The 26,293-nt window shown below is 39.3% G+C and overlaps 1 protein-coding gene across 3 annotated transcripts in view; it reads right to left on the bottom strand.

Moving 5' to 3' along the window:
• Window positions 1–1,977: 1,977 nt before the first annotated feature.
• The window catches only part of ZNF608 (zinc finger protein 608), an 84,529-nt gene continuing 60,213 nt past the window's right edge, over window positions 1,978–26,293 (bottom strand). For 2 of the 3 annotated variants that reach the window (XM_031061246.1, XM_031061245.1), the window contains exons 4-10: window positions 13,165–13,252; window positions 10,240–12,691; window positions 8,167–8,584; window positions 7,451–7,623; window positions 6,389–6,542; window positions 5,060–5,141; window positions 1,978–4,087 (exon numbers count right to left, since the gene is read on the bottom strand). In XM_031061246.1, the coding sequence (XP_030917106.1) occupies window positions 4,081–4,087; window positions 5,060–5,141; window positions 6,389–6,542; window positions 7,451–7,623; window positions 8,167–8,584; window positions 10,240–12,691; window positions 13,165–13,252 (3,374 nt within the window). In that variant the 3' untranslated portion in view covers window positions 1,978–4,080. Of the gene's footprint in view, window positions 4,088–5,055; window positions 5,142–6,388; window positions 6,543–7,450; window positions 7,624–8,166; window positions 8,585–10,239; window positions 12,692–13,164; window positions 13,253–26,293 lie in introns of those variants that run through there. The other variant, XM_005426183.2, reaches the window with a different exon arrangement.

The following is a 26,293-nucleotide window of genomic DNA, read 5'->3' as shown; positions in this document are numbered from 1 at the left end:
AACAAAGCTGGCATATTAAGTAATGACTGTATGTCTCCAGTTCCCTCTGATTCAGGGAGATAAAGGCTCAGACTTCCTATGTGGGCTTCGTATCATTCACAATTTCGAGTCATTGGATGGTTTCAAAATATCTTTGAAAACTGTAACATTTTTTGTCAGTTACCTTAGGCTCCTTGTTAACCAGTGCTCTGTCCTAGCTATTCATGGCATCTTGTGTTATCACCTGTGAGGGGCTGTTGCTGTTATTAAGAGGTAGCTATAATTATGAACTGCACTGTATGAATTTGGAGTGAAATATGTTCTCTGTCCCAAACACTGTAGGCTAAAGAGAGGCAGGATACATTAACACAGTCCAAGATAAAGGTGCAGGTCAACAGACAAATTGTGATAAAAGGAAAGAGAGAGAACTAATCAAGGGTCAAGCTCACAGATGTATGCAGAAAGCTTTTAGATGTGCAAATAGAGTTTTGATGGTGTCAGATGGATGTAAGAGGGCTTCTTAAGCTGGCAAGTCGCACAGAGAGTGGAGAGGAGCAAAGAGAGAGAGAGTGGTAAGCAAACACTGGAGTGAGATTTTGAGACAGACACATGAGGACAGTATTTCTGTCAGTTGTGACAGTGACAAGACTCTGATACCAGGAATGAAATATGAATTAGACTCCCTGCCTGACCCTCACTGGTTCTCTGAGAAGAGCCAGGGTGGAGAGTTGTTCAAGGGCACTGTAGTGTCCTTTGTTTATGCCAATATCAACGTGTGTGTTTTAGGATGAATTCAAGGATTCTCTAAATTCATGTCCTTTGGGAGTCCTTGTCCTGACAGCAGAGTGACAAGTGTAACTCAAGACCAAATGGTTAAGCCCAACCAGTGCACCTACCAGAAGCAAGGATGGGATGTGTGGCACAGAATTAGCTTTGTGACTTCTCAGGTGTTCCCCAAAGCCACAGGGAATTCTAAAATTACAAAACTGAAATTATGTTTCTCTTAGCTCCCATTTTCACCTGCTCTAGGCTAGTCCTGGTAGCCAGCCAGCTCAGTTGGTTAGACCCATGTCCTGTTTCAGCCCCTAGAGCTATGTGATGGCTCAGAAAGCACCCCGCCCTCCTTTACTGTTCACATCCATTTTTCTCCCCCTGCAAGCCTTACAGGCAGTAGCTCCCTCGCTGGGTTTTTGAGTCTGTGTGATGTGCTTGTACTGACAGACTTTTCATTTCTCCAGCTGCATTTACATGGACAGACTTAGAAACTCAAATGAGTGTACTGCATAAGTCCTGTTTCACCTTTGCAAGACATCTAGCAACATCTGGATGAAAGACTGGAGCAAGGTCACTGTTAGCTGCTGCTGGAAGGGCAGGGTGGTAGAGGTCAGCTAGAGGTAGCAAAAAGTGTAATCCTATCCTGTGGAAAACAGAGTGCAAATGTATCTGTATCATGATGATTCTGCTGCCCCTTTTCAGTGACCAGCCTCTGCAGCTCTTAGTTCCCAGTGTTTAAATTGTCTTCCTTGTATTGCTGCTTCAGTTTGCTCTTCCTTTGGATGCTCACACAGTGGTGAAATGACCCTGGCAGCTGCACATCAGTGCTCAGACGTGTGGGTGAGCACCCTGTGGGGAGTGCTGAACCAGAGAGTGACACTGTGGCACAGCCTTTGGGGAGGTCAGCATGATGAGTGTTAAACCAAAAAGAAGGCTATGAAGCTAGATGGAAGACATAATCTTAAGTGGAGGAAGACAAAAAATGGCAAGAGATGTTAGCCACTCTTACAGACTTCAAGAATACAGTAAAACTATAACAGTAACTGTAATTTCAACTGTTGCTTACCCTGTATCAATCAGACTAATTCATTCCAGTTACTTACGACACTCAAACCACACTAAAAATCACCAATAGTGTGAATTTATAAGATCTGCTTTACTGTGGTAGCATTAATGGTTTAGGCGGAAAAAAACAAAAGTCAATGGTATGTTTCAACACAAAAGCCATCTGAGCCTTTACTATAGAAGTAATAAGGCATTTATTATTTCAGGAGCCCTGCATTCACAATATCCCCTTTTTCAAAGAAAACACCCCTTCCTTCCCATTTTTTAATGAGGCTAACTTGTAGTATGTCACCACTGTGAGACTTCTGAATGTGTTCAGAACAAGACAATAATAGTAAGCCACAGATGAATGATGCGTAGTAAAAATCAATAAACCTTATAACTATTCACTAAGGGAACTGATTTTATGCCTATAAAAATAAAACAATTATAGCAATATTAATGGCAGATTCATCATAGTAATATAAAAGTCCAAGTGTGCTTGTCTGTTGGGAATCTTTAATTCATCCTTCTGTATTAAGTATTCACAAGGTAGAAGAAATGGAACCAACTCCAAGAACAATCTTTAACTTGCAGTAATTCACCCTGTCAAAAAAAACCCCAACAAACACAAAACAAAAACAACCAGTAAAACTTTAAAAAACAGTTTTGACAATCAATGCAACTGGGATATGCAGAAAAAGAAAAAAGTTAAAGCCTCAAAAACCTGACCAGTAAATTTGATTTTTTTCACATCACGATTACTGATTTCATGTTACTGTGTACTGTATTAACTGCATTGTAACAAAACAGGTGGTATAGCCACATAAAATATTTATCTTGTGGTAATGCAGTTAGACACAGCAAAGGAATTTTTCTTTTTAATTGACAGGTCCTCTGTTTTCAGGCATCTATTCATTTTTTGGGGGAAGGGCAATACAGATATAATAGGAAAAAATTTACCTATAATTTATAGCATACAGAGCTGCTCTAAAACAGGTATTAGAGACTTCAGTTCCACTAATACCATCCAAAGTGTTACCACGGGCCTTTTTTGAGCCTATCAGGGTCAACAGAAAGAGGTCCATCTGCCATCTGGCTTGGACCCTGCGTTGCCCGCTGGGAGAGGACACTGGCACAGGCCCAGCAGGAGCACAACTAGGAGCTGTGCCATTGCTGCACCCTCTGCTATCTACAGCTATGACACATCTTTCAAAGTGGCTCAAGAACACCCAGAAATAAAATTTAAAAAAATTTTAAAAATCAAAGTTTTTTCATTATTCTGATTGCCAAATTATTTAAGGCAAGTAAAAAAATGAAAGCATTTGATATAGGTTTTACATAAAATAAACTAGGTTACAGCATAAAACAAGTAAACAGGTAATGGCATTAAAGTCTCTCCTCTAAATCTGGGTAATTGTAAACATTAAAAAAAAGACTGCAGGACTATTCAAGTAATAGAACAATCACAGATGTCTTCTCATATGCAGGCTATTAGGTTATCTGCCATTCAAGATTATCAAAAAAGACATTTCATTATTCACAGATGCTCATTATCTCCATTTAAAATCTATACATTATATACAACACAGTTTTTGTGGTACTAGAATCCCCATGCCTTCCAAAGGTATATTTTTCACAATACACAATTACAATGAAACAGTGAGTACAGTAACATTTTACACTGATGCATCTTAATAGGAACCACCAAATAGACATCTACATTGTACCAAAGTGTCATCACAGTTAGCCTCTCTGAGAGCTTGTGGGAAATACCAGAAGGGTATGCAAGGTTCAGGCACACTGATACATAACATTATTTATTTACAATTGGAAAGGAAAAAAGAGAGAAGAAAAAGGAAAGGAAGAAGAAGAAGAAGAAGAAGAAGAAGAAGAAGGAGGAGAGAAAGGAAACAAACAGCCTTTTGTGGTTAACGCCTTCTAACCATGACAAGTACATATCTCCATTTAGTGTGTGGTTCGCAACTTAGCAGCAGACCCTGTGTGCGAGCCTTGGTACTGATACAAAAAAAGTAAAGAATATATATATATTTTTATATATATATGTATATATATATATACGCATATATATATATATAAAAACAGAAGAATAATTACAGCAACATTTGTTACTCTGTGATAAAATCTGCAATTTACAAAAATGAAATGACTGGTTTTTGCCTGCCATTAAGGCATTTCAAATTAACACCATGGAACTGATGTCTGTAATAAAGCGCTTCCTCATGTGATCCAGTCACATGACAATGTTCATCCCCAAATTCATCATTCTCTGAAAAGAGAAAAAAGAAGGTTTTAGTAAGCAGAATCCTTTCCTCACACTTTTTTTCCTGCACCTTAAATGCATCATGAAATGAAATCTGTACAAGTATTCTCAAACCCAAGGAGAAAAGACAGCAAGCCCTGTCTTCTTCCCTCCCCTGCCAGAAACACCCTGAGAAGTAACCTGTGTCAGGACTTTTTTTCTGTGTTCTGGTTCCCTATCATCCATCAGCTCTTCCAGGGTTACAAACATTTCTTACTCAAGTAATTCTAGCTAATGTTTGCCTGTTTTAGCATCAGCTTTCAGACAGACACCTGTAACATGGAACTTCATGGTTCTATTTGATGCATTAAACTCTAAGTCTTAACATGGCGACAGTGAATGAAACCCTAATGTTAAAAGATGCTTTGGAATTTTCACTTGATATGGAACCATCATAATACAGTAGCTTTCCTCTTGACAACCTAGTAAATAACTGAGAGGCTTTCAGGCACATAAATGTATGACATGGGTGTGCAACTTAAATACGAAACCATCTCTAATGGGCTCCCAAACAAAACACCCTAAAAGCAAGAGCAGCAAGCCAGGGAGCCTTGCAGAATAGATAAAATCCTAAGTTCTTCTGGTCATGCATGGAACCAATTGAACATTAATTTTAAACTCATTTTATTAAAAATTTGGATCTTATATTTCACGATCTCTTGTTTTATCTTAATACCAGTGCTTAAAACACTCTATGGAAAATCTCAGAAGACAGACTACTTGTTCTTTCTTAATGACCTATGTTACAATTAAAGAACACAACTAAGGACAAAATGTCATTCTAAGGAGAACAAAATTGCAATTAATCCAAACTACCAAGTTTTTCCTCAACTTTAAAAACTTGTGTCATACAAGGAAATGCACACCAGCAGGCTAAAAAAAATCTGTGATTTACTTTCTCCTCTCTATGTTACAATATATAATTTATTGGCTATTTACCTTCTTTGTGCAGGAAACATACCAGATGCAGATGCCTGTGCAGCCACCTGCTGAGTGGCAACAAGGGCAGCAGAGGTCAATCCTGCAAGACAGAAGAAACAAAGGAATGTTGATGTACCTCTGGTTTTAATGGATTTTTGTGGTCAGAGTAATGGCAGGAAGGATCTCTAAGGCAAACAACCAGAAAATGTAGGGGGTTATCACTACATAAATAACAAATATTGCAGGCAACATTGTTAACACAGTCTGCCTAGTATAATCAATATAGCTTTCTGTAATAAAGTGAACTGTCTTTGATAGATATTCTACAAGAAATTACAGCATTTCTACTTACTGCATTCGTTTCGAAATACTGCACTGCATGATGCTAAGTGGGTTGTATGAGAGTTCATGAATAGGAAGCTCGGTAGAAATAATAGGTATCAGGAAACAACAAGAATCAAAAGTCGCAGTGAATTACAGAAACGGCATGCCAGCTGCTCAGGATACAATACTTTCATAATAACTTACCATTTTTACAGTTTTGCTACTGAACAAGCATAATGCATCCCAAAAGGCATACGGAATCACTGAATCACACTGAGAAATGTCAAGACTTTTACACAGGAAAAATAAATGCTGAGGCACCAAGTCAATGGAAAGAAGAAATGTCATTTAGCCACCAATTGTGGTAGCACATATTTTGCTGCATGGGAGGAAACCTCCTTTTAATTCAGCTAGAGTCCATGGCTAGAGAAAAAAACATTCAAAGACCGGTATAAAACCTAGGGAGAATAAATTGTATCTCACTGTGCTGCTTTTTCCCTGACTGCAACTTTGTGCATGGCATTTGCCAAAATACAAAGAGTCCTCTTTCAAACAGTCGAATTATAACAAGCACAAACCCTTGTGACTGCAATGCCTTGTACATAAAATATGTTCAGTATAAAAAGCTTTTGTCTTGGCTACACTTCCTCCATTGCTTACACAACCCTAATTATACAAAAAGGAGGTTGTTTGGTTTGGATATTTTACTGCCTTTCAGCCAGTTAATGTCAGTTTGCAGGAGGAATCAAAACATTCATGTGGATGACAGCCTAACTGGTACATCTTTAATAACGCTCTGACACCCAGTTTTGGAAACAAAACTTGGTATTTCTCAGACATGAAGCTATTAATTTATTGCTAGTACATGCTGTGAATTTTCAAGCCTTCGCCCTAAACGTAAAGCACTTCTGTTCTAACACTGCAATCTCTATTCAAAATGCTTCATGTAAGCATAATTTCCAGTGTCAAGGCAACAATTCCATGAGGCAAGCTAATCCCACCCATGGACAATTTTCTGCTCACCTTGAAATGGGTCATACTGTCCAGGTATAAGGGGGTAGCCCATTCCAACGTGTGTATGGTGGTGGGTATGGAGATGCCGCTGGCTGAAAGGAGAATGGCGGTCTCGCTCCCTCTCTGCTTCCCGCTCACGCTCAGCTGGTGATTTTTCCACAGGCTAGTAACAGAAAGTGAAAGAAAACTGATGTAAGAACTTTAAAAGGGATGAAATCGCAATAAAACCATGTGCTACTACCTGTCAAAAACTTTTTGAATACAAATAACTGAAGCTCACTTTTTCTGAAGCAGTATCTCTACTGGAGTATTTGCACTTGATTCTAATCTCAAGCTAATCTTTCTGGATAATAGAAGATTTCCCAAGGCAAAAGGTTTTGAGGCAACACACTGCATCTTGAAGACACCATGGTGACTTCTAGTTTTGGGCTTCCTGAAGTTCAGCTGGCTTGCCAATGCCTGAACAACCTAGGTGAGCCGCTGAAAATGCTCAATGTTCTAAAGCTCACTGGGGATCAAGTCTGACTGAATAGCAGAAAAACTATTTTTAGAAAATAGAATGAGAGCCAGTGACTTGCTCACAATTAAAACCAGCAACAACTTATCTGAAAGTGAAATAACAGTAATTGTTCCAACTTTGTAAATCTCATTTGTAAATCTTCAGAAATTGGGGATGGTAATCAGCTACTTGGAAGATGTGAATTCTTGGCAAATACAAGGAGGGGATATTATCACATCCTATAGCCCAACCTCTCATTTCATTATGTTTCTGAACAGGAGGTTCCTGTTTAACTGCAAAAATCTGTGCACCAGGAGGTATCTCTGAATCTGTATTTCTACATTAGTCTATTCAAGACAGGAAACCTCAGCACAGAACTGTGCTTGATGTGTTACTTCCAGTTTATGCCACAGAAGCATTCTGACTATAATCTGCTTTTATTATAAGCCGTACTATAAAGAAGAATCATGCACTCATAGCTTGATGCCAGATTGTGTGCTTCCCACAGTTATGTTCCTCCTCTCCCCCTTCCTGTATGTGACACTCTCCAGTAAGAACAGGCAAAGCCTTACAACAGGTGACTTGCTGCGATACTGGTTGGCATGCTGCTGGAGCAAATCCAGTGCTTTGGACTCAGTGGTTGATTTTGCACTGATGCTTGGGCTGGTATTGACCTTTTCTGCCTCTTCTCTCCCTGACATCTTCCCATAAACTGGATAATGAAATCCTGGAGAGAGATAGGCCCCTGTGGGTAAACAATAAATACCACATCAAGTTACTGGTTTTACATTTTGATTATATCAAGGTAGGAGGAGACAATATCAGGACTGACAATTACATCAAAAGTAGATCACATGACTACCAAATGGCACGACTGCTCTTCAATTTCATCACCTAATTTACCCTGATGAATGGAGGTTATAAAGAGGGTTGAGTTGATAACCATTTCAGACATTTATGGGTCCTATTTAAGTAAAAGGAATAGTAACTATAATGGTTCTGACAGTAAGTGCTTAGAATATTTTTATAGTCAATAAACTATCTGTCAGTCTAACAGCAACAGCAGACTGTCAAATGTTGAGAAACTTGAGAGTTCATAAAAGGAACATCTTGTATTAAACCAGTTTCATCTACAGAACATTCCTCAGTGGAAGCACAAGCAACACAACGTCATCCACGAAGCTTTTAATTTAGCCTAGCTACTAACAGAAATATTAAAATGCAGGCTTTACTGAACCTGAGGATGCAAATCTTAACTAGCACACATGGCAGGTTTTGGAATACATACCAGGATAGCTGTGCATTAGGACAGGAGAGACTGCGCGATAGGCTGGATGGTTGGGATCGTACATCTGCGGATACGGGTAAGCATGCAAGTACTGGATGTATGACTGATGCTGACTCATTGGTGAGGAAACCGCTACTCTAGCACCCCGAGAGTCCTTCCAATTTACAGGAGTCTTTTGATCATCGTTTTTTATCTTGCTCTCATCCACTGATTGAGAATCGGAACGCTTGACCTCTTTGGGCTCCTCTTTAATGCTTGCTAATGAGACAGGAAGGTTAGGCAGGGAACTTTCCTTGTTAGGTGTTTTTCTAGGGCTGTCTTCTTTTAACTTTTTCTCACGATCAAGTTCTTCTGATTTTTGCTGATCAAGGTATTTGGGCTGATAGACATAATGATGCCATGTTCGTGAATCTGGATCCTAATAAAGAGGAGAAAAAAATTGTTCTGAACTTAGAGGTAGAACTAAGTTTGTTATTGATATTTCCCACATTTCAGTTAATGTATTTTCAATACCATATCCCCATTACATAGAGGAGAGGTTTGCTTGCCACAAAGTGCCTTGAGCTCAAAGTCAAACCAATATTCCCATGAAGAAGCAAGAGTCTATTATCAAAATTTAATTCAATTGCTTCATCTTATATCCTTCTTCATGCCTTTAACTAGTTTAATCATGAAATACATGTGCAATGTAATGAAGTTCTGAGACTATGTTATTCATAAAACATTTTAATTAAAGCACATGAAAAGCTGATCTAGCTGGCAAGATTCTAATGCTACCTCTGGTATTACAAACATCCAGGAATCAGTGGAAGTCAAACATTAAAGCAGACTTTTTCAGCTGACAATCTTATTTTAAGTTTGTAAAGTTACAGGTATGCAAGTATTTATTGGATCAGGAACACATGGTTTAAAGAACATGTACTGGGCACTGTAAATACTTTTAAAAATAATGTATTACACAGACCAGTTTATAAACATGTTACAGAACTGGAGAGGGGAGATCTTCACAACACTACACCAAATCGCTACGGAGAAGTAACAGGAAGACTTCTTTTTCTGGTACAGGATATGCAAGAGCTAATTGTCAACATTTTCTCCAACTGACAGACATTTATGGCACATGCCACAGAAATATAAGCACGCAACTAAATGCTTGGACAGAATGGCTCAAATACTCACTTGAATCAGCAGAAATCTTCTCCTACTTAGGGCTGTACCATCCCACTTCCTTTAGAGCTCTCTACTCCCACTCCCCTGATCCCACTATACCTTGAAAGACAGCTTGTAAGGGTGAAGTCTGGGATGTACCATATGCCAGAACATGAAAGTATCAAGCATTGAGGCTCTAGTTCAGAGCACGAAGACAGTTGCATTGCCTCAAATGAAGGCAATGTGACATCTACAAGGGTCAGCATGAAGCCACTGGATAATATTCTGGTCCCACTGAAGTCAATGGCAAAACTACCACTGACTTCAATGGAGAGAGGATTTCATCCATTGTGTAGGTCTGTAGGGGCTTGAGGTTGGTTGAGGAGAGAAGGGGAACTTAACTGCTTCAGAAAGGTCACCTTGGGTTAAGATAAAGAGCTGTGCTTTAAGCCAACTCTTCAAAGAACCAGCTCACCCATCTTTAGTAAATGCCAACTGTTATTTAACAAAAAAAAGAAATACTTCAAACCATGTTTCAAATCTACTTAAAGTCCTCTCACAATGAAAGCTGCTTATTTTGCTTGAAATTTCTCATTTCTGAACTAAGCAAACTGCTTACCATCTACATCTAAAAGAGAAATCTAATTCTACTTTATTCATGCATATAATTTAAAATTGTCTGTTCAGGTCGTAAGCCTGTGCTCTGTCACCACCTTACTAGACTTTATAATTTTTTTTTTTGTTCTTTTCAAACAGCTCAACTGGAAGGTTTATTGGTCTATTCACAGACTACAATACAATCCAGCATGAAAAAATGATGGTGGAGCTTGTTTGGCTGCAGAGGTAAAAAAATGTAGCAGAAAGTAAATCTCACGACTTAAAAGATAAACCAAGACACTCTTGTTCCATTTCCTGTGATCTCACCTGTTTAAATCTTGTGGTTGGATCTACTCCTGTTTGCTTCATTGAGTCCATAACAGATTTCATCTCCACAGCCTCCTTTATAAGCTGGTGGTTTTCCATTTGTTTGGCTTTGAAAGTGTCAGACTGAAGCTGCTGCTGGTGATTGGAAAGGATCTGTGATTTGCTTGTCTCCTCACCTTTGTTAGGAACTGATGACCCTATTTTAGTGTTATTTTTGCTGGACTCTGGAGTTGAAGGGGCCTTTGAAATAGTGGCAGATGGAATATTCTTCTGCTTGTTGTCATCCTTCCCAATCTCTTTCAAGGGGGGGTCATTCTTCCTTTCACAGTCCCTCCCACTTTGTGCCATTTTCTGTTCTGCTAGTCTCTGGTCCTCATAGTATTTTTCATACTGCTGCCTGTAAGCAGGGTTGGAGGCCATTAAGGACTTTTGGTCCATATAGAGCCCATAAGCATACTGTCCATAATAAAGTGACTGAGCAAGTGCAGGGTGTCTTTGAGTTATTACTGACTGATGTTGCGGCTGCAAATTAGAGGAAGTGCTTTCGCTTTTCTTGGCATCTGACGATTCTGCCTTCTCTTTCTTTTCAGCCTCTTCCTCAGCCTCTTTTTTAATCTTCAGCCCCTGTGGGGTACCGCTGTTCCCGGCTGCTGGGGCACTGACCTGTCCAGAGTGCAAGTAACTTGGGGAATAGTAAGGATCGTAGCCATGGTAATAGGGAGAATGAGACTCTTTTGCTTGAGCTGATTGTGCTGTGGTCGAAGAATGCCCTTTTACAACACCATCTTTATTAGAAATAATATCCGATGGAGAGCTGGCCTTTGACCTCATGCCCTCTGACCTGCTGTCAGAGCCACCATCATCAGCTGCATCAGAAATATCTGAGTAAGCAGGGCTGTTGGTTTTAGCGGCCGTGCTGTCTGCACCATTCTGTGTCAACACGTGCAGTGGGGCCATGGCAGATTGTCCATTCACCAAAGTGCTGCATTCCATCCTGGAGGCACTCCCTATGGAAGGGCTGGGCGCATTGTCTGTGAATGTGTAAACTTTATCAGCTTCAGCCTTAATACTTGCCATCCTGCTCTCTTGAGATTCTGACAGTCCATTAGCTAGCACTTCATTCTTGTTGAGATGGTCCTTTAAAAAATGTCCAGATAAGTCTTTTCCAGACCCTTTTGAATCCTCCAGCTTCCCCAGCTTAGAATCCATCTTGGGGCTCCCCGTCTCTTTGCTTTCTTTGTCCTTCAGCTTTCGCTTCTCCTTTTTCTTTTTGTCTTTGAGTGATGTGAGAGCTGGGTTTACAGTGCTTGGCTCTCCCATAATTGTGGGCTTTGGTTGAATGGGTTTCAGTGGAGGGCTCTTTGGTGTAGCCTGAACAATAGTAGTTGTTAGAGAGGGCAGTCCTGGTATTGTCCCTGTAGTGGTGGTTGTAAAGGCTGTAGTAGGTATAGCTATTAACTGGGGAGGAGTTGGTGCTGGTGCTGGGGCAATGGGCCTGGCCGTTTTCAGCTTGGAAAGATTTTTATCCACTTTGCAATTGTTTGATTTCTTACCTTTATCACCTAAACTCTTCTTGTCAATTAATCCTTCAGCCTCCAGTTTCGGCATTTCAGTTTGCAAATTGCCATCTGCTACTGAGCAATTATCCAGTGTGGCTGCCATGTTAGAAATTACTGGAAGGCTGTTCAATTCACTGTTCAGAGCCTTCTTTTTGCCAGAACTCTTGCCAGTTTTGGAACTGATAACTGAACCAGGGCCATTGCTGGTCAGTTCCCTCCTTCCCTTGGGGGTCCCTGGGGTAGCAATGGAGGAAGGAGATGTCGGTGCTTTTAGTGGATCAAAGCCTGGCAAATTTGTGCTTTGCTCACTGCATTCAAGTGCCACATTACTCAGTGCTTCCTCGCAGTCTGAAATTTTGTCTTCACTGTCAGGCTCAAACTCCAGTTTGTTTTCTGGGTCTAAGTGTGCATGAGCCTGATGGTAACGCAATCCATTAATGTGCTTGTACTTCTTGTTGCAGTTGGGGTGAGGACAGTCAATCAGCACTGGGGAAGAGCAGCCTTGGTCCAAAAAAGTAGTCTCAGGTTTCCCCTGTGGCGTGGTGGGAGTGCTTCTAGAGTTAGTTCGAATGCGTTTTCCAGACTTATTGTCCTCTGAGCTGGAGTTCAAATCCAGCTCCATAGGAGGCTTAGTTTTCCTCTTGTTTGTGGACGAGGGGCTGGCTTTGACTTCATCCATGGTGCAGTTTGGGGGTGTTCTACGCCCACTTGAGTTAAGGCTGCCCCTCCTCCCCTTCCCATTGGCACCACCTCGATTTTTATTCTGAAGTCCTCGGGACTCTGCGAAACTCGCATCATTCCCAGGTACAGCTGCAGCTGCAGCGGACCTTGCCCGCTTTCCCCTGCCCCGTCCTCCGCGCATTTCCAGGTCACTTGTTGGTGATTCACAAAACCTGTACAAACAATAGATTCCATCAGCAGGAGCCATGAACTGAAAAAATAACAACCACCACCATGTCCCGTAAAAGAACCTTCACACATGTTAAAGGAAAGATGTCTTTCTGACAAGTGAGAATGTTACAGTGTCAAAGGCAAAGTCATTTAAAAAGCACAAAAATGGTAAGGACATATCCACCTGGTGAGAACAATGAAGCAAAACATTTTCCTAACTTAAAGAAATGCATTTTTAAATTAACTGCTCTCTAACTGAATCCCATGTATTTCCTCTTCCCTCTCAAAAATACTAAAGTAAAATAAAGAAGAGCTTCCACTCCACGTTTCACTCTGGAAGATAGAACTACTTGTTTCACTCGTGCATGTTTTCAATTATAACCCGCTGTGCTTTATTAATCTCTGTACGGTCTCTTGCCTGAGACTGGGGGTTAAAATACAGCAGAGGAAAAACAGACTCAGAATGTTTGCCTACCTTGGAGGGGCCCAGTCATGCTTTGTGCAGTCCAACAGTGTTCCCACGTAAGTCTTGTTCCTCCATGTAACATTTACCACCAGGACACCTGTCAGTGAGCAAAAAATAAAGTATTATCACACATAACAACAATAACTGGGATAGGCTTTTTGTTTTGCTCTTTTGTTTTTTCTTTTTCCTGTCCTCTCCTCACAAAGTAAGACATTTACTCTCATTTGCTTTCAAACACTCTGGTCTATATTCTTCCTCTTTTCTGGTTTCAGTGACCTCAAGTTAAAACCCATAGGAAAGACTGCAAACGACAAAGAACAAGAATGAGTGCACCCGTGTGTGTGTGCAAGACAGCTTGCCTGTGTGACGGCGTGTGTGTAATCAAGATACAGCTGACAGAAGGAAATGGGTTTTGCCATGTCCTGCTGTAAAACAGCAACACTCACCTCTTAATTTTGCTATTATTGCACATAATTGCTTTCCCTTGGCAGCCAGCCAGCATAAACTAAGCACCAGTTACAGTGTTTAAATCAGAAGGTGACTGAGAAGAATAATCTGCTTTGCTTTGAACAATATGATAATGATGCTTCTATTTTGAAATTACTCATATCCAAACATACAAACATATACACGTATGCACTGCAAGTTTTGTTCAGCAGATATAGCTCAAAAAAATGTATTATTTGCCTTGCTTTTGCTTCTGTGGAAAGTGAGGGACTAGATATGAAACTTCAACCATACCACAGTTAAGGTAGGAGTAATTGCAATATATATTTATATAGGAAAAGGGATCCTTCAAAAAACCTACTGTAATTTAATTGCTTTTCCACTTGTGATTCCACTTTTATTAAATGCAAATTTGCCTGCCTAAAGCAGAATTCTAATTTTGTTTTATTTGAATTATCCCTGTAAAATTTATGAATGATAAGGTTATTGTAAGTAACAAGAAAATAAATGTAGGGGATGTCATTCAAATGTTTTCAGGTTGCCCTCAAACGCTTCTTCACATAATTTATCATCATGTTTATGGACTAGCCAGCATAATGACCCCTTTAATTCATTAACTGCCACAGATAAACAGAAGGTAGTATTATTGAGCCAGACATCTCTTCTTATTAGAACACACACTGAAATAAGAAATACATTTTATCTAACAAAGAAAGGCACAGTACAAAATGTTCCAAATTTATGAGAGGCGTGAAGACACCAAGTCGCAGCTGATAGCCTTGTTTTTCCTCTGCACTTCCCTTATTCTATCTGCAGCGTCTCTGTAATAGAAATGATTATGGCATTGTGCCAGAATGTTTCCAGCCCATCTTTTTCCTTTGTCTTACCAGTGCAATTTCTAATTTTGCACTAAAACCATCCCTCTCTGCTGCACTGAGGCGAAGTTAACACACAAGCACAAGCAGCAGCTTATTTCCTCAGGGGTCTTTTTGCAGCAGGGAAGTATTTTAAATGTTGTTGGCAGAGGTACCAAGGAAGAAAGGATTTCCTTGAAAATTCTCTGTAAGAGATTTGAAATTTATCCCCCATATGGTTTTTCACTGCAATTAGGCAACTGGAATTTTGCACACTGGAATGAACTGGTCTGAAGCATGAAAGACAAACTGCACTTCCAGCCAGTGTCAGTCAGGTCCTAGAAGGACCATGGTGAAGATGTTTAAGGAGAGACTTGATGTGGCACTTAGTCCCATGGTCTACTTGACAGGGTGGTGTTGGGTCATAGGTTGTAATGATGATCTCAGACATCCTTCCCAGCCTAACTGATTCTGTGATCAGGGTCAAAATGCCATGCTGTATTTTTATGACCTATGCAAACTAAGCAGCCTGCAAAGACACCAAGGCTGCTTTATGTTGCCCCTTGCTTAGGCATGGAGACAGCCAGGAAGTGCTGGGGTCCAGGGAGAAGGAGGAGGAAGAGGAGAACAACCCAGTACATCCAAGAGGAAATATCTGTTGGTAGGAATGGGGTTTCTTACAATGAGCAGCTCTATGTTCCCACTTGCCATTCACAGCCTAGAGAAAAGAGATTGTATAGGTGTTTCTCTGGCAGCCTTGATGCCTTTCTTCCACTACAACAGCTTGTCATCTGTGACTCTGTAAGGCTCCAAGTGAAAACCTTGAGTATTTTCCACTGGTAAACTGTATTATGGCAGGCAGCCCATCTATGTGCACACAGCACAGTTGATCCCTCAACCCCTCATACCAGCGTTTATCCAGTCTCCTAAAACTACCAAGCAAAGAGAGCTCTCTGACATCCCATGGAATATTACTGAAGAACTAACTTTGTCATTTATTCTTCTGCAGCTAATTAATTTTTATCCTTTTTTTAAAAAGTAGTTGTTACTTTGTGGGGATTTTTTGTAGTTTGGATTATTATTTTTTTTAAGGGGGCTGGTTGGTTTGTTTTGTTTTGGGTTTTTTTGGGGGGATGTGTTAATAAAGGTTTATTCTTACCTATCTTCCTTGATATTTGTAATCTTGCCTATCTCTGTGTGCACTTTATTAATTTATTTATGTACCAGACCTAGGGATAGTTGTTACCTATTGACACAAAAGAGGGCAAGGTAGAAGGCATAGAATAGTGAAAATAATAAAAGCCCCTGAAATCAATACATATTTCAATAATTCTATGAAGACATTTAAATGACCTTCCCATGTAAGAAAGTCTGTATTTCAAAAGCAAACACAAGTAAGCTCCTCCCTTAAATCTGCTACATATAGCATCTCATTAAATTTGTTAGGCTTAGCAAAGGTCCCGTGCAAGTAATCTCCATGTTGTGTTAGCTGTGGCAAGGAATACATTTCCTTTCCTTAATGGACAGCACATTGCTCAGCCACACGAAAGTCTCCACAAAACTGGCAGGGAAGGTAACTCATTTACTCTTCCAAGATTGGTAACTCGTTTACTCTTCCAAGATTATCACAGAAATGGGTGAGGAGAATAAAAGTAACATGGGAGGTAGGGATCTAAGGAAATGTGCAACTGGGAGAGGCTTATTAGGCCAAGGCACCAGAACATGAAAATGGAGATGACTGAGCTGGTAATCCACACAATGTACTCAATGCAGTGCTGAAGAGAAAGGATTATTCTTCTAAATCAGGGTGTGCTGTTTGTCCTGGCACAGCGTTCAAGCTCAAAGCAAGAACCTCTGTTGCGCCTGCTCTGTCTCAGGGGCTAGAGCAGTGCCCGGCTCACTCCCAGTATCACCTCTGAATACACTGGCCATGCACTCAGGGATGCAGTAGCCCTTCTCTGGGTCATTCCAGCTCCTCTCTGTGCACCTGTGTGCCCATGTACCCCCTTCATCTTGTGAAGGAACACACCACACACAGGACCAAACCTCTTGGGGGCTGTGCCAAATCATAAGAAGTTCCTGTAATGAGACTTCCTATTACATCAGACTACATATAATTTAGCAATAACCTATTGAACATTGCCTGAACAAGAGAGAAAATGCAAAGACAGTCTGAAGAACCAACAGGTTTCATACTATCTGAAACAAGAGATGCATTTTCACCTTATAAAAAGCCCAAGAGGCTAAACTTTTTAAAATACCCCTTACTGAAGAATGGGGGGAAAAAAATCAGGTTTGTAATGAAATGTACCTGAGGATATTTGGACTCTCTAAGATTCTAATTCAGGAGGAAATTTAGCCAAATATCTAATTCTGTTCTTGTGAGGTTGGATCAAAAACAGTGAATATATACTACACACAAATGCTTCTTTGAGAAACTAGGGGTGTCATCTTAAAGAGTTTGACCAGAGCACAGTTCACAAGAATTGAATGTAACAAAGAAAAACTTATCTCCCCAAAATACAGATATAAATTTCTTGGTTTAATTTGGTTGATCATTCCATTTCCAAACTATATAACTATTCACAGTTACAGTATATCTGAAATTAACAATACTTTCTGTAGCCTTCCGTGTCATGTCCTACATTAAAGCAAAAAAAGAATATGAGAATTAAATGTTCTTAAGTTACCATCCATGCTACTCTTTATCATTAAAGAGCAAACACAGTAAGTACAGAATGTTTTATGTGTGGGAATTACAAAATGGTGTTATAATATAAGAAAATGGGGTAATGTTACCCAGAAGTTTTAGAGTTCACCTACTGTAGTTTTTCTGTCAAAATCCATTATTAGGCAAGGCAGGATCATAGGCAAAAGCATTAATGTATGACAATGGCACATCCAGGATGTCATCTGGTGCCCACCACCGTCAATAGAAGCTCCTCCTTTAACATCAAATGTTGTCAGCCTTTTAGGAACAAGACAAGATTCTGTATTTTGCTGTTTTCCTTCACAGTATGTGTACCATTATGAGCTCTTTTTCTTTACTCATCATAATCATAACAACAATGTTAATGGCAAAAATTTTCAGGCAGGTAAAACTAATGCATGCCTATAGGAGCACAAAGCCATTTTACATAAGCACTTCTGATAGGTAACGTACAAAACAACTGTGATAACTTCTACTTGAATTTTCTTATGGAATGAAAAGTCACATGTCACTAAAGTAGTATATAACAAAGTAATTTCAGAAATCTACAGCAAAAACCTCACTTTTTGTAAGTTCTGTGGATATGATGCCTCTCTTCTTCCCCTGTCCCTTCTTCCTCCTTTTCAGTGACTGCCTAACAAAGGCCAGAACCAAAATTTGCTATTTACTATTAACTATATCTCGTAGAATGAAATATGTCATCACAAGTTGGAAATGAAGTAAATAACCCTGTTGCTAAGAAATGCAGATGTGCTATTTTGACATAAAAACATCAGAATCAAAGGCATTTTCAGTACCAAGTAAGGGTATTGTTCATATGGATTACTCTGGCACTGCACATTTAGCAGACACATCTACACTCTTGCAGACGTTCCTTCATTTAAAGACAAAAAACCCCTGAAGTACCTAGTCTAAAAAAATTCTAATTTCTTTGTTTTCTTGACTCTGTTTTCTGCAATGATCATAAGCCAAGAATGTTTATGTTTGTATCCAAAACTTTGAAAATGAGATCATGTGATGAGGAATCAAATTATCACATCACTACCTTAAATATGGGCGCCAGCTTGTAAAAATACTGGCTTTAGAAAACAAACATGTTCAAATTCCAATACAAGTAGGCGCTACTCAATTAATCAGATTGGAAAGCCTGACTTAATTTTTACAGCATAGGCTGCTTTTTTGTTCAGATCCCAGCAAATGCTACAAAATCCTGGTTTAGTGCAAACTGATTATTTCACCAGGGAGCTCAGCAGACCAGTTATCTGAGAGGGTAAGCCTTCATTTTTGCAAAAGGCGCTGCTCCCTCTGCTCTTAGTAGACAATCTGGCCAAAAGCATCTGTAAAATTCTGGAGAAACCAGATCTGCACAAAGTCTTTCTGAACACTTCTTTGTTGAAGAATATTTATATGATCTTTCAAAACTAGGAATGATTTGTCTACTTTTCACAGTCATCAGAAGTGATGTATATTTAAAAAGTCACATATATTTTAAAAGTCACATAAGTCACTTACCCTTAAACATAAGTGGAAGCCTCTGTTGTCAAAATTCCAAAATTAAGTTCTGCCTACTACCTTTACTATCCTGAGTATCATTTTAAAACAATTTTTCCTGATGCCAGAGGAAGATCTCTAAAGTAAACTACATTTTCCAGAATTATTTTAGTAAGATTACTTTAAAAGGTTATTATGATAAATTCTTGTAGCAAACATGTCTGTGGCACAGTAGTTCTTCAAGGCTGAGATGCAATCCTGGTATAGAGAAGCATCACATCATTACTTGATTACTGTTACAAGTATTACTTGTAACACTACAGCATAATCAATTCCTTGTATTTTCATGATTAGTGAATCCACAAATATGTTTGCAAGTCAAATTTGATTTGCCTCTTGTCCTTGCCATGCCAAATACAGATAATACAGACATACCTGGGATAGCCAAACCATGGCATATCTGTCATCAGTGAGTACACCACCCCCACCGATTAAACATGTTTTATTGCACATCTGGCACTGCAATTTTTCTGGTCCCACACGTATCTATTTGACATCACTCCCTAACAATAGCTAAAATATATGAAATGCAAAAAGCTGCAAGATGAAAATCTATATTCTTAGTATTATCTCAAGATTTTTTGTTGCCACTGGCTTAGTAAAAGCAGTACAACTCATTTGCCTCACAACCACCATATCCGCCACATCATCATCAATCCCACATCCACATCCACACCTGCAATTCAACCAGGCATAAAAAACAGAGAACAATTTTTATATTAGACTTGCAATGCAAATGCCTTATTCCTCCCTGATTGCTTCCATCAAGAAAGTAATCTAAAATGATCAGTAAACAATCTCCGTATGAAGCCACATCTTATAGACTGAATGCTGATCTGGGAGATGTACAGTTTATATACTACTTTAATCACACTCTCTGTCTAGCATGGCACAAGAACTTAACTACATCTACAGCAGGTGCACATGTAACCGGCATCAACATCAGCCAGCCTGAGGATGTAATGATTGTCAGGTGGCCTGGAAATGCAAGATTGGTGGACTGGTGGGTTTGCTTTCTTTTGTTTTGGTTTTTGCTGGTGGGATTTTTGGGCCTTTTTTTTTTTTGTTTTTTTCTTCCCCAAGAGCCCTGTTGCAGTACAGAATGTTTGAAAAGTCACTTTAACCACATCCTGTAATCAGACCATCTGGAGCACAGATCTGCAATTAGTCATCCTGGGCACTGGACTTTATCTGAACAAATACTGTACAGCAATGAAGATGAGAAGATTGGATAGCATCAAGGAAAAGAAGCATAATGAAATACTGCTGTTGTAGTCATAAACCACTGAGGCGCTTAGCAGTAGTGTTAATTCTGCATTCTGTACTTTATGAAAGCATAGCAAGTTTAAAGGTTAGAGGGCTGAGAAGCTAAACCCTGCTATATTAGTTAATGTTGCCCCGCTGCTGGCTAAAGCTGGACTACAAACTACAGTGTCTTCTGCAGCAGCCTAACAGACTAAGATCACATCTGTGTGATTTCCAGTAAGTTCTGAGTAATGACAACCTACATTTCATGGATATTTTATTTGAATGTCATACCCTTTCTTTTCTTTTCATTTTGAAGTAATTGGTAAAATAAAGGTAATATTGAAAGTAGGAACTACCACCTTGGTTTAAAAATAGCTGTTTTATAGAACCTATTCCCTGAACTGTCATTACATACTCCCATTTGGATTCAAAAAAGAAGCAGCAATTATACAGTGAGAAGTAGCTCTTGGAAACATGGAGCTGGGCCATCAAGCAGACAACTTTGTAATCCCACCTAATAATTACTGTAATAGATTTTCTTAATCTAGAAGTTTATCCCAGTGCATATAAAAGAATAAACACTCCAATAACTGAGGAAATCCTGTTTCCCCATGAGCCCATGTGCTTAATACACAAAAGAACACAAGCTACTTCCATCACTGTCATGTCTCCCGCATCCTTTGTTCTGAAGCCTCATGGGCTGTATTGATTTGGGAAAATCATTGAACTTCTTGGAAAACTAGACTCTAGCTTATTCACCACCATCTATTTCTTTCTCATGAAGACAGCTGGTCAATATTCAGTTGAACAGTCAGCTAAAAGGAGTTCTGGTTTCATTTCTTTTTCCTGCCTCCCTAGCAACATTACCCTTTTCCAGCTTTAGTATAAAAAAAACCAAGCATGTTAGGAAGACACGTAGCTGAGGTTAGCTGAAATGACAGTTTCTCTGGGCAAAGCTATAACTGAATTGCTGGGGGCAGGTTAGTTCTGGAAGATAGGACAGCATCTAATCTATGAGCTCATGTCCCTTATTAGTTATAATGATAATTTACATTTTTTTTCAGTACATATATTTCTTCTAAAGCTAGTCTGCCTAACAAATAACCAGTGACCAAGATCTAAATACAAATCGAAAGCCAAAAGAAATATGAATGGTCCTAATCAAATATAAGGCTAAATTTCACACTCATTAAAAGACCAATAAAAGTCTCAAGGAAAGCTGGGTAGTACCCCAGAAATTACATCAGATTGGGTCCCAAATGGCTTGTTGATTTATCGTCAACCAAATAGTTCTACTAAAATATGAGCTACTTAGAGTGGTGATTTTGAAAACTATGAAGCCACAGCAATCCACATAATTTTATCCTGCCAGATTTTTATCAAAGCGATTAGAATTTGGCAGGATTAGGAAAACTTTTGGATAAAATGCTGTTAACCTCTTGAATGTCAGACCACATGATTGCAGTGTTTACAAGAAAATGTGCGCTTAATCTTATTATAAACTAACCATAGGCTTCTACCTTTGGAGTACAACTAAAGAGCTAGTTATTGTGCAGCCCTTACCTTTTCTTTGGCCAGAGTAACTGAACAACTTTACTGTTTCACTTCAGCTTAAGAATAAAACTGCAGTCTTATTTTGTTTCAGCTGATACTAAAAATGCAATTTGAAAATAATTTAACATCTGTGTGTTCTGAAGAAAACTGTATCTGTTTCAGAAATAAAGTATTCAATTTCTAGCAGATTTTTTTTTCTTTTTTACTTCAGTAATCATAACTGTGATTCACATAGCCTGACACTGAAAAGTGTCACAGTCTCAATTTTAGAAGAAGGAAATGCTGTTCTGTAATCCCCTGAGCTTCCCACTCACTTCTCAAGGAGTGTTATTTCAGCTCCTATGTTGCTGGCCTGTTGAACACATGGACACTCTTCTGACTTCTTGTGGAGCAAAAGAACAAGAAGCCCCACAATCCGCTGCCATTGCTCATACTCTAGGACCATATGTCACTTGAGATAAGCAACAGAATACAGGGCTTTTCAACTAATCTGTCACACTTGCTTCCTGCACTTTATATTAATTACAGGAACTCTTCAGCTACTTACTTCTCTCCCAAACTCTTTCTCCCTTAAGAGCAAGTAAATAGCAAAGCAAAACAAGTCTGGAGCATGGTGGAAAGAGCTATTGTTTCAGTACAAGAAGTAGGGCCAAAAAAAGGGAAAACCAAAACAATTTTTTCTCACCCAGACAAGCATTCAGGAGTTCCTTTTAAGAATTATCTGCCTCATTTCCATTCTTCTTCTCAGACACCAGACCACAGAAATACTGTTTTCATCAGCAGACTGTTGAGAAACAGCTGCAGAAATGGGGAAGCTGGTATAAATTTATGTGTGTATGCATGTGTGTGTGTATCTATAAAAAAAAAAATCTGACAAAACCCCCAAAACCTCTTAAGGAGCTCAGACCTTTTTTTTTCTTCCTAAGGCAAGTATTAGGGCATCTTTTCTTCCTAAGGCAAGTATTAGGGCAGTAGATGTTTGTCTCCCAACTCTGAACTCTGCTACTGTAGGAACTCGATGAGTAAATCCCAAGCAAGTAACAGATGCCAAAATGCACATATAAACCTTCAGGTGTCTTTGATGATTTGTTTCCCTGCGCTGTACATTATGATAAAGAACTGCCAGGTGCAAACACTGTTACAATTATTTATCAAACAGTAGAGTAGCTAATGAAACATAAAGAAATGGAAGACAGAAGAGAGACAATTTATGGAAAAGAAACAGCATGAATAAAGAAACAATTCCAATCCCAAACCATGAAAATTCTTCCAAATCTGTAGACTGCAGATAGCAGAATTGCAGTCGAGCCAGACAGACAATTCTGCTCAACCTCAAAGAGCTGCTGCTGATCCATGTACCTCACTGGGACTGAGAAGCAGAGCCCCTTATAAATTATGATGCTTTATTTAAAGTCAAAGCATTTATTTGCTTTTGTGCCAGCTTTGGATCCTTTTCATCTCTAGCTTCCAGGCCCAAGAGAGACCACACTCCTGTAGCTCTGCTGGCAGCCAGCTGTGGGCCTCAGTAAATCATAAAGCCTCCTAACAAGCCATTCTTTACAAAGGCCAACTGCAGTTAGTAGACATGATAACTTCTCTATTATTCCACTCACTAGAATTTAATACAGCAATTTAAAGCAATGGCTGAAAACATTGAAATCTACTGAACTGCATTTTACATCTTTCTCTCTTTGTATTAAGCTTCACTGATTTAATGAAGACTTCATGTCTTCAGCCTGGGAAAAGGGTAAGTAAACACCTACAACAGACACATCCAAGACAAAGGGGAGGGAAATAAAAACATCTGGGATTTCATCTGTAGACCTCCCTCAGGTTTTCTTGCAACAGCTAATGGGAGACAAATAACTCTTCTTTCATTTAGTTTGTGGGACTCACAGGGACACATCCTTTGTATTTGGGGATATAAAACATGTTAAGATCTTAATACAGTAATATGCCACTAAGAAACCTCATGGCAAAATACGAAAAGATGAAAGTGGTGCATAGGCAAGCAGTACACAGGAGTTCTATGAAAATTGCAAGTGTGAATGATGAATTCTCTTTCTTCTAACTTTTTCCCACTGATGCACCAAAAAGGAATCAGATTGGCGTGGCAAGGCCCAGCACTCCCATTTTTCCTCTGTACAAAAAAGAGAAAATAAAGAACCTCAAAAATCTGGGGCTCTTCCTACATAGTTGCTATGGTTTAGGATTTGGTGTAACCTAATTTCAGGGTCTTCTGTTACTATAGCTAACAGATTATAAACCAAACTACGCTTGAAACTTCACCTTCTAGGTTTGAAAACTTGAAACTACATAATTTTTTGCATTTCTTATACCACAAACCAGTTATTTTCTTTGAAAAATAGTAGGCAATGCTATCCTTCCCATTCCTTGCAGCTTTGTGGTGGAAAAGATAACCCCAGCAGTCAGAAGTGTTTCAGTTACACACTTAAGATACCAGTTCAGTTTTGTAAACAAGCCTAATGAACTGTGACAAATAGTGTTCTCCTTGAGCAGAAGTAAGGTAAAAGGGCTTTTGTTAGCATCTACTGAAGTGAAGTAGTAATTTTGCTGGGACAGAACAAAAGTGAACTACTTGTCAGCTAACCTATTTCAGTGGTGTCAAAATTCTGCAGAGAAGTTCACCATGATTTTCTTTCCTATGTTTTAAATTATCTTCCAAATGGGCAAACTAGTAAAGCATCTAGTTAACCAGCTGGCTTACTCCAGGTGCTTGACAATACTGATGCAATGCAAAGGCAAGCTACCAGCAAAGTGAGTACCCACTAGAGATGAGTATACTTTCTGTGAGACTTTCCTTCTCGTGTCAGCAACTGGTTCAACAATTTCCCATGCACATCCTTTGTGCATGCTGTCCCAGTTTCTCCACTTATTAATAGCAGCTTGGATAGTTTAATCAGGCCTGCTGTGATGTATGTCTCTACTACAGTTTCTCTGGGCTTTTTCATGCACTGGAGCTGATCAACCTTTGACCCTCAGAGGTTTAGAAACAAAACCATTTAGACACAGAAGACAGCCCAGTGTTGCATAAAATGTAGGCAAAGACTTAGGACGCTAGGAAACCTAATATAATCAGCTAAAAAATCTCTGTTTCTTTTGGCATAGTAACATCCCATAAAGGATTATCATAGGCATGCTCTCCCTCATCAAAAGTACAACCAGCACATGACAGAAACACATATTTCTACACTGGGAGTTTTTTTTCCCATGTCACGAAGGCGCGCGGGGAAGGATTGGGCTTTCAGACATAACTTAATTATTTCTTTGATCAGACAAACAGTTTCAAGATAAAGCTTGCTTTACTCCAGAATCTATACACAAATTTCTGTATAAATTATTGACTGTACTTTGGCCTCATCTGAAATGTTGGCCCCTGAGGCTGATAAGCTCTGACCCCAGGTGACACATCCAGCCCTCTCACAAGAGGCAGGAACATTATTGCTTTGCACTGAGGACTGCAGCCCAAGAGCCAATCAATCAAGCTCCCTGACAGCTTTTACAGCCTTCTCACATTAGGCCTAAGTCAAACTCCAGGGCTCCTATTGTTCACATTATTCTTTTCTTCCTCTGCTCTGATGAAGTTAGAGCAAGTCCAAGGCTTCAATGAGAAAGAAGGGCTATTATGAGCAGCTCAGATTTTATTGACTCTGAGCTGTACAACAATGGCCCCAAAGCCTTTTTCTTGAAAGCAATATATTACTAATTGCTAATAATCATAGATAACAAAGATCAGTCCTTAGACTCAGACTTACGTGAAAGAAAGGTGTAACACTGAAAGAGACAGAATTGTCATCTTTACATAATAAGAAAGATTTTGGAAGGTAATTCTATGCACACCAAGAAGAATAACCTTTCAGTCACACAGAACTGTCATACACATGTTGTCATGTACCATAATATAGCTTGTGTATTAGAAAACCAGTGACCATAACAGATTTGATTAAAAATACCCCTAGTGGAGTTGTGCCATGCTAACTGTGGACAAATGGATATTTTCTTCTTTAGTCACCCTATAGTATTTCAAGATCAATATCACATTGTGCTCAAAATGGAAAAATGCTTTCAGAACTAATCATGATGTCATCTTTCCTAGTGTTGTTTCGAGGTCTGAAGATCATTTAAGTGGGACTTCTACATGTGTGATGTGGAAGAACACTGATTTGTCTTTGAAAACATTTACCCTTCATTATTACTCTTAATTTTAAACAACTCTGTGTGATTTCAGCTGCATGCATAAATCTTAATGCCACCAACAGGTGCTGTTGCCACATTCACAAAAACCTTTTTCCTATAAGAATTTCAACAATTGTGTAACATGATTAGATTTTGCAGTTGGCAACGTCTTCCTTCTCTTTTTGGGCTGTTTGCGGGGGGTTATTTGTTGTGTTGGCTTTTTTTGTTTGGTTGGTTTTTTGTTTGTTTGCTTTGTTTTGTTTTTTGTTGTTTGCAGGGGGTGGTGTGGTGGTAGGACTTTTTAAATAAACTTAGCTGTAGCCTTAGATGATTCTGCCATTGTAACTTCAGCTTTTAGGAAAGGATCATCTCAAATTACTGACAAGAAACTGGTAGCCATAAGTGAAGAATTATTTACTTTCTTAAATCCGAACACCAGTACTAAGGTAGTGAAATGTATTTTCAATTAAACTGTTTCATCCACATATTTTTAGTGCTCTGACTTCACAAGTGCACTGAACTGGTATAAGACCCAGAGAGCTTTCTGGGAAGGTGCTGGCTGAAAGAACAGCAGTTT

The sequence above is a fragment of the Geospiza fortis genome, unplaced genomic scaffold (genome assembly GCF_000277835.1).
Source record: "Geospiza fortis unplaced genomic scaffold, GeoFor_1.0 scaffold44, whole genome shotgun sequence".
NCBI classification, from domain to species: Eukaryota; Metazoa; Chordata; class Aves; order Passeriformes; family Thraupidae; genus Geospiza; species Geospiza fortis.
Note: the sequence above shows the minus strand (reverse complement) of the source record. Positions and strands in the feature narration are given on the sequence as shown.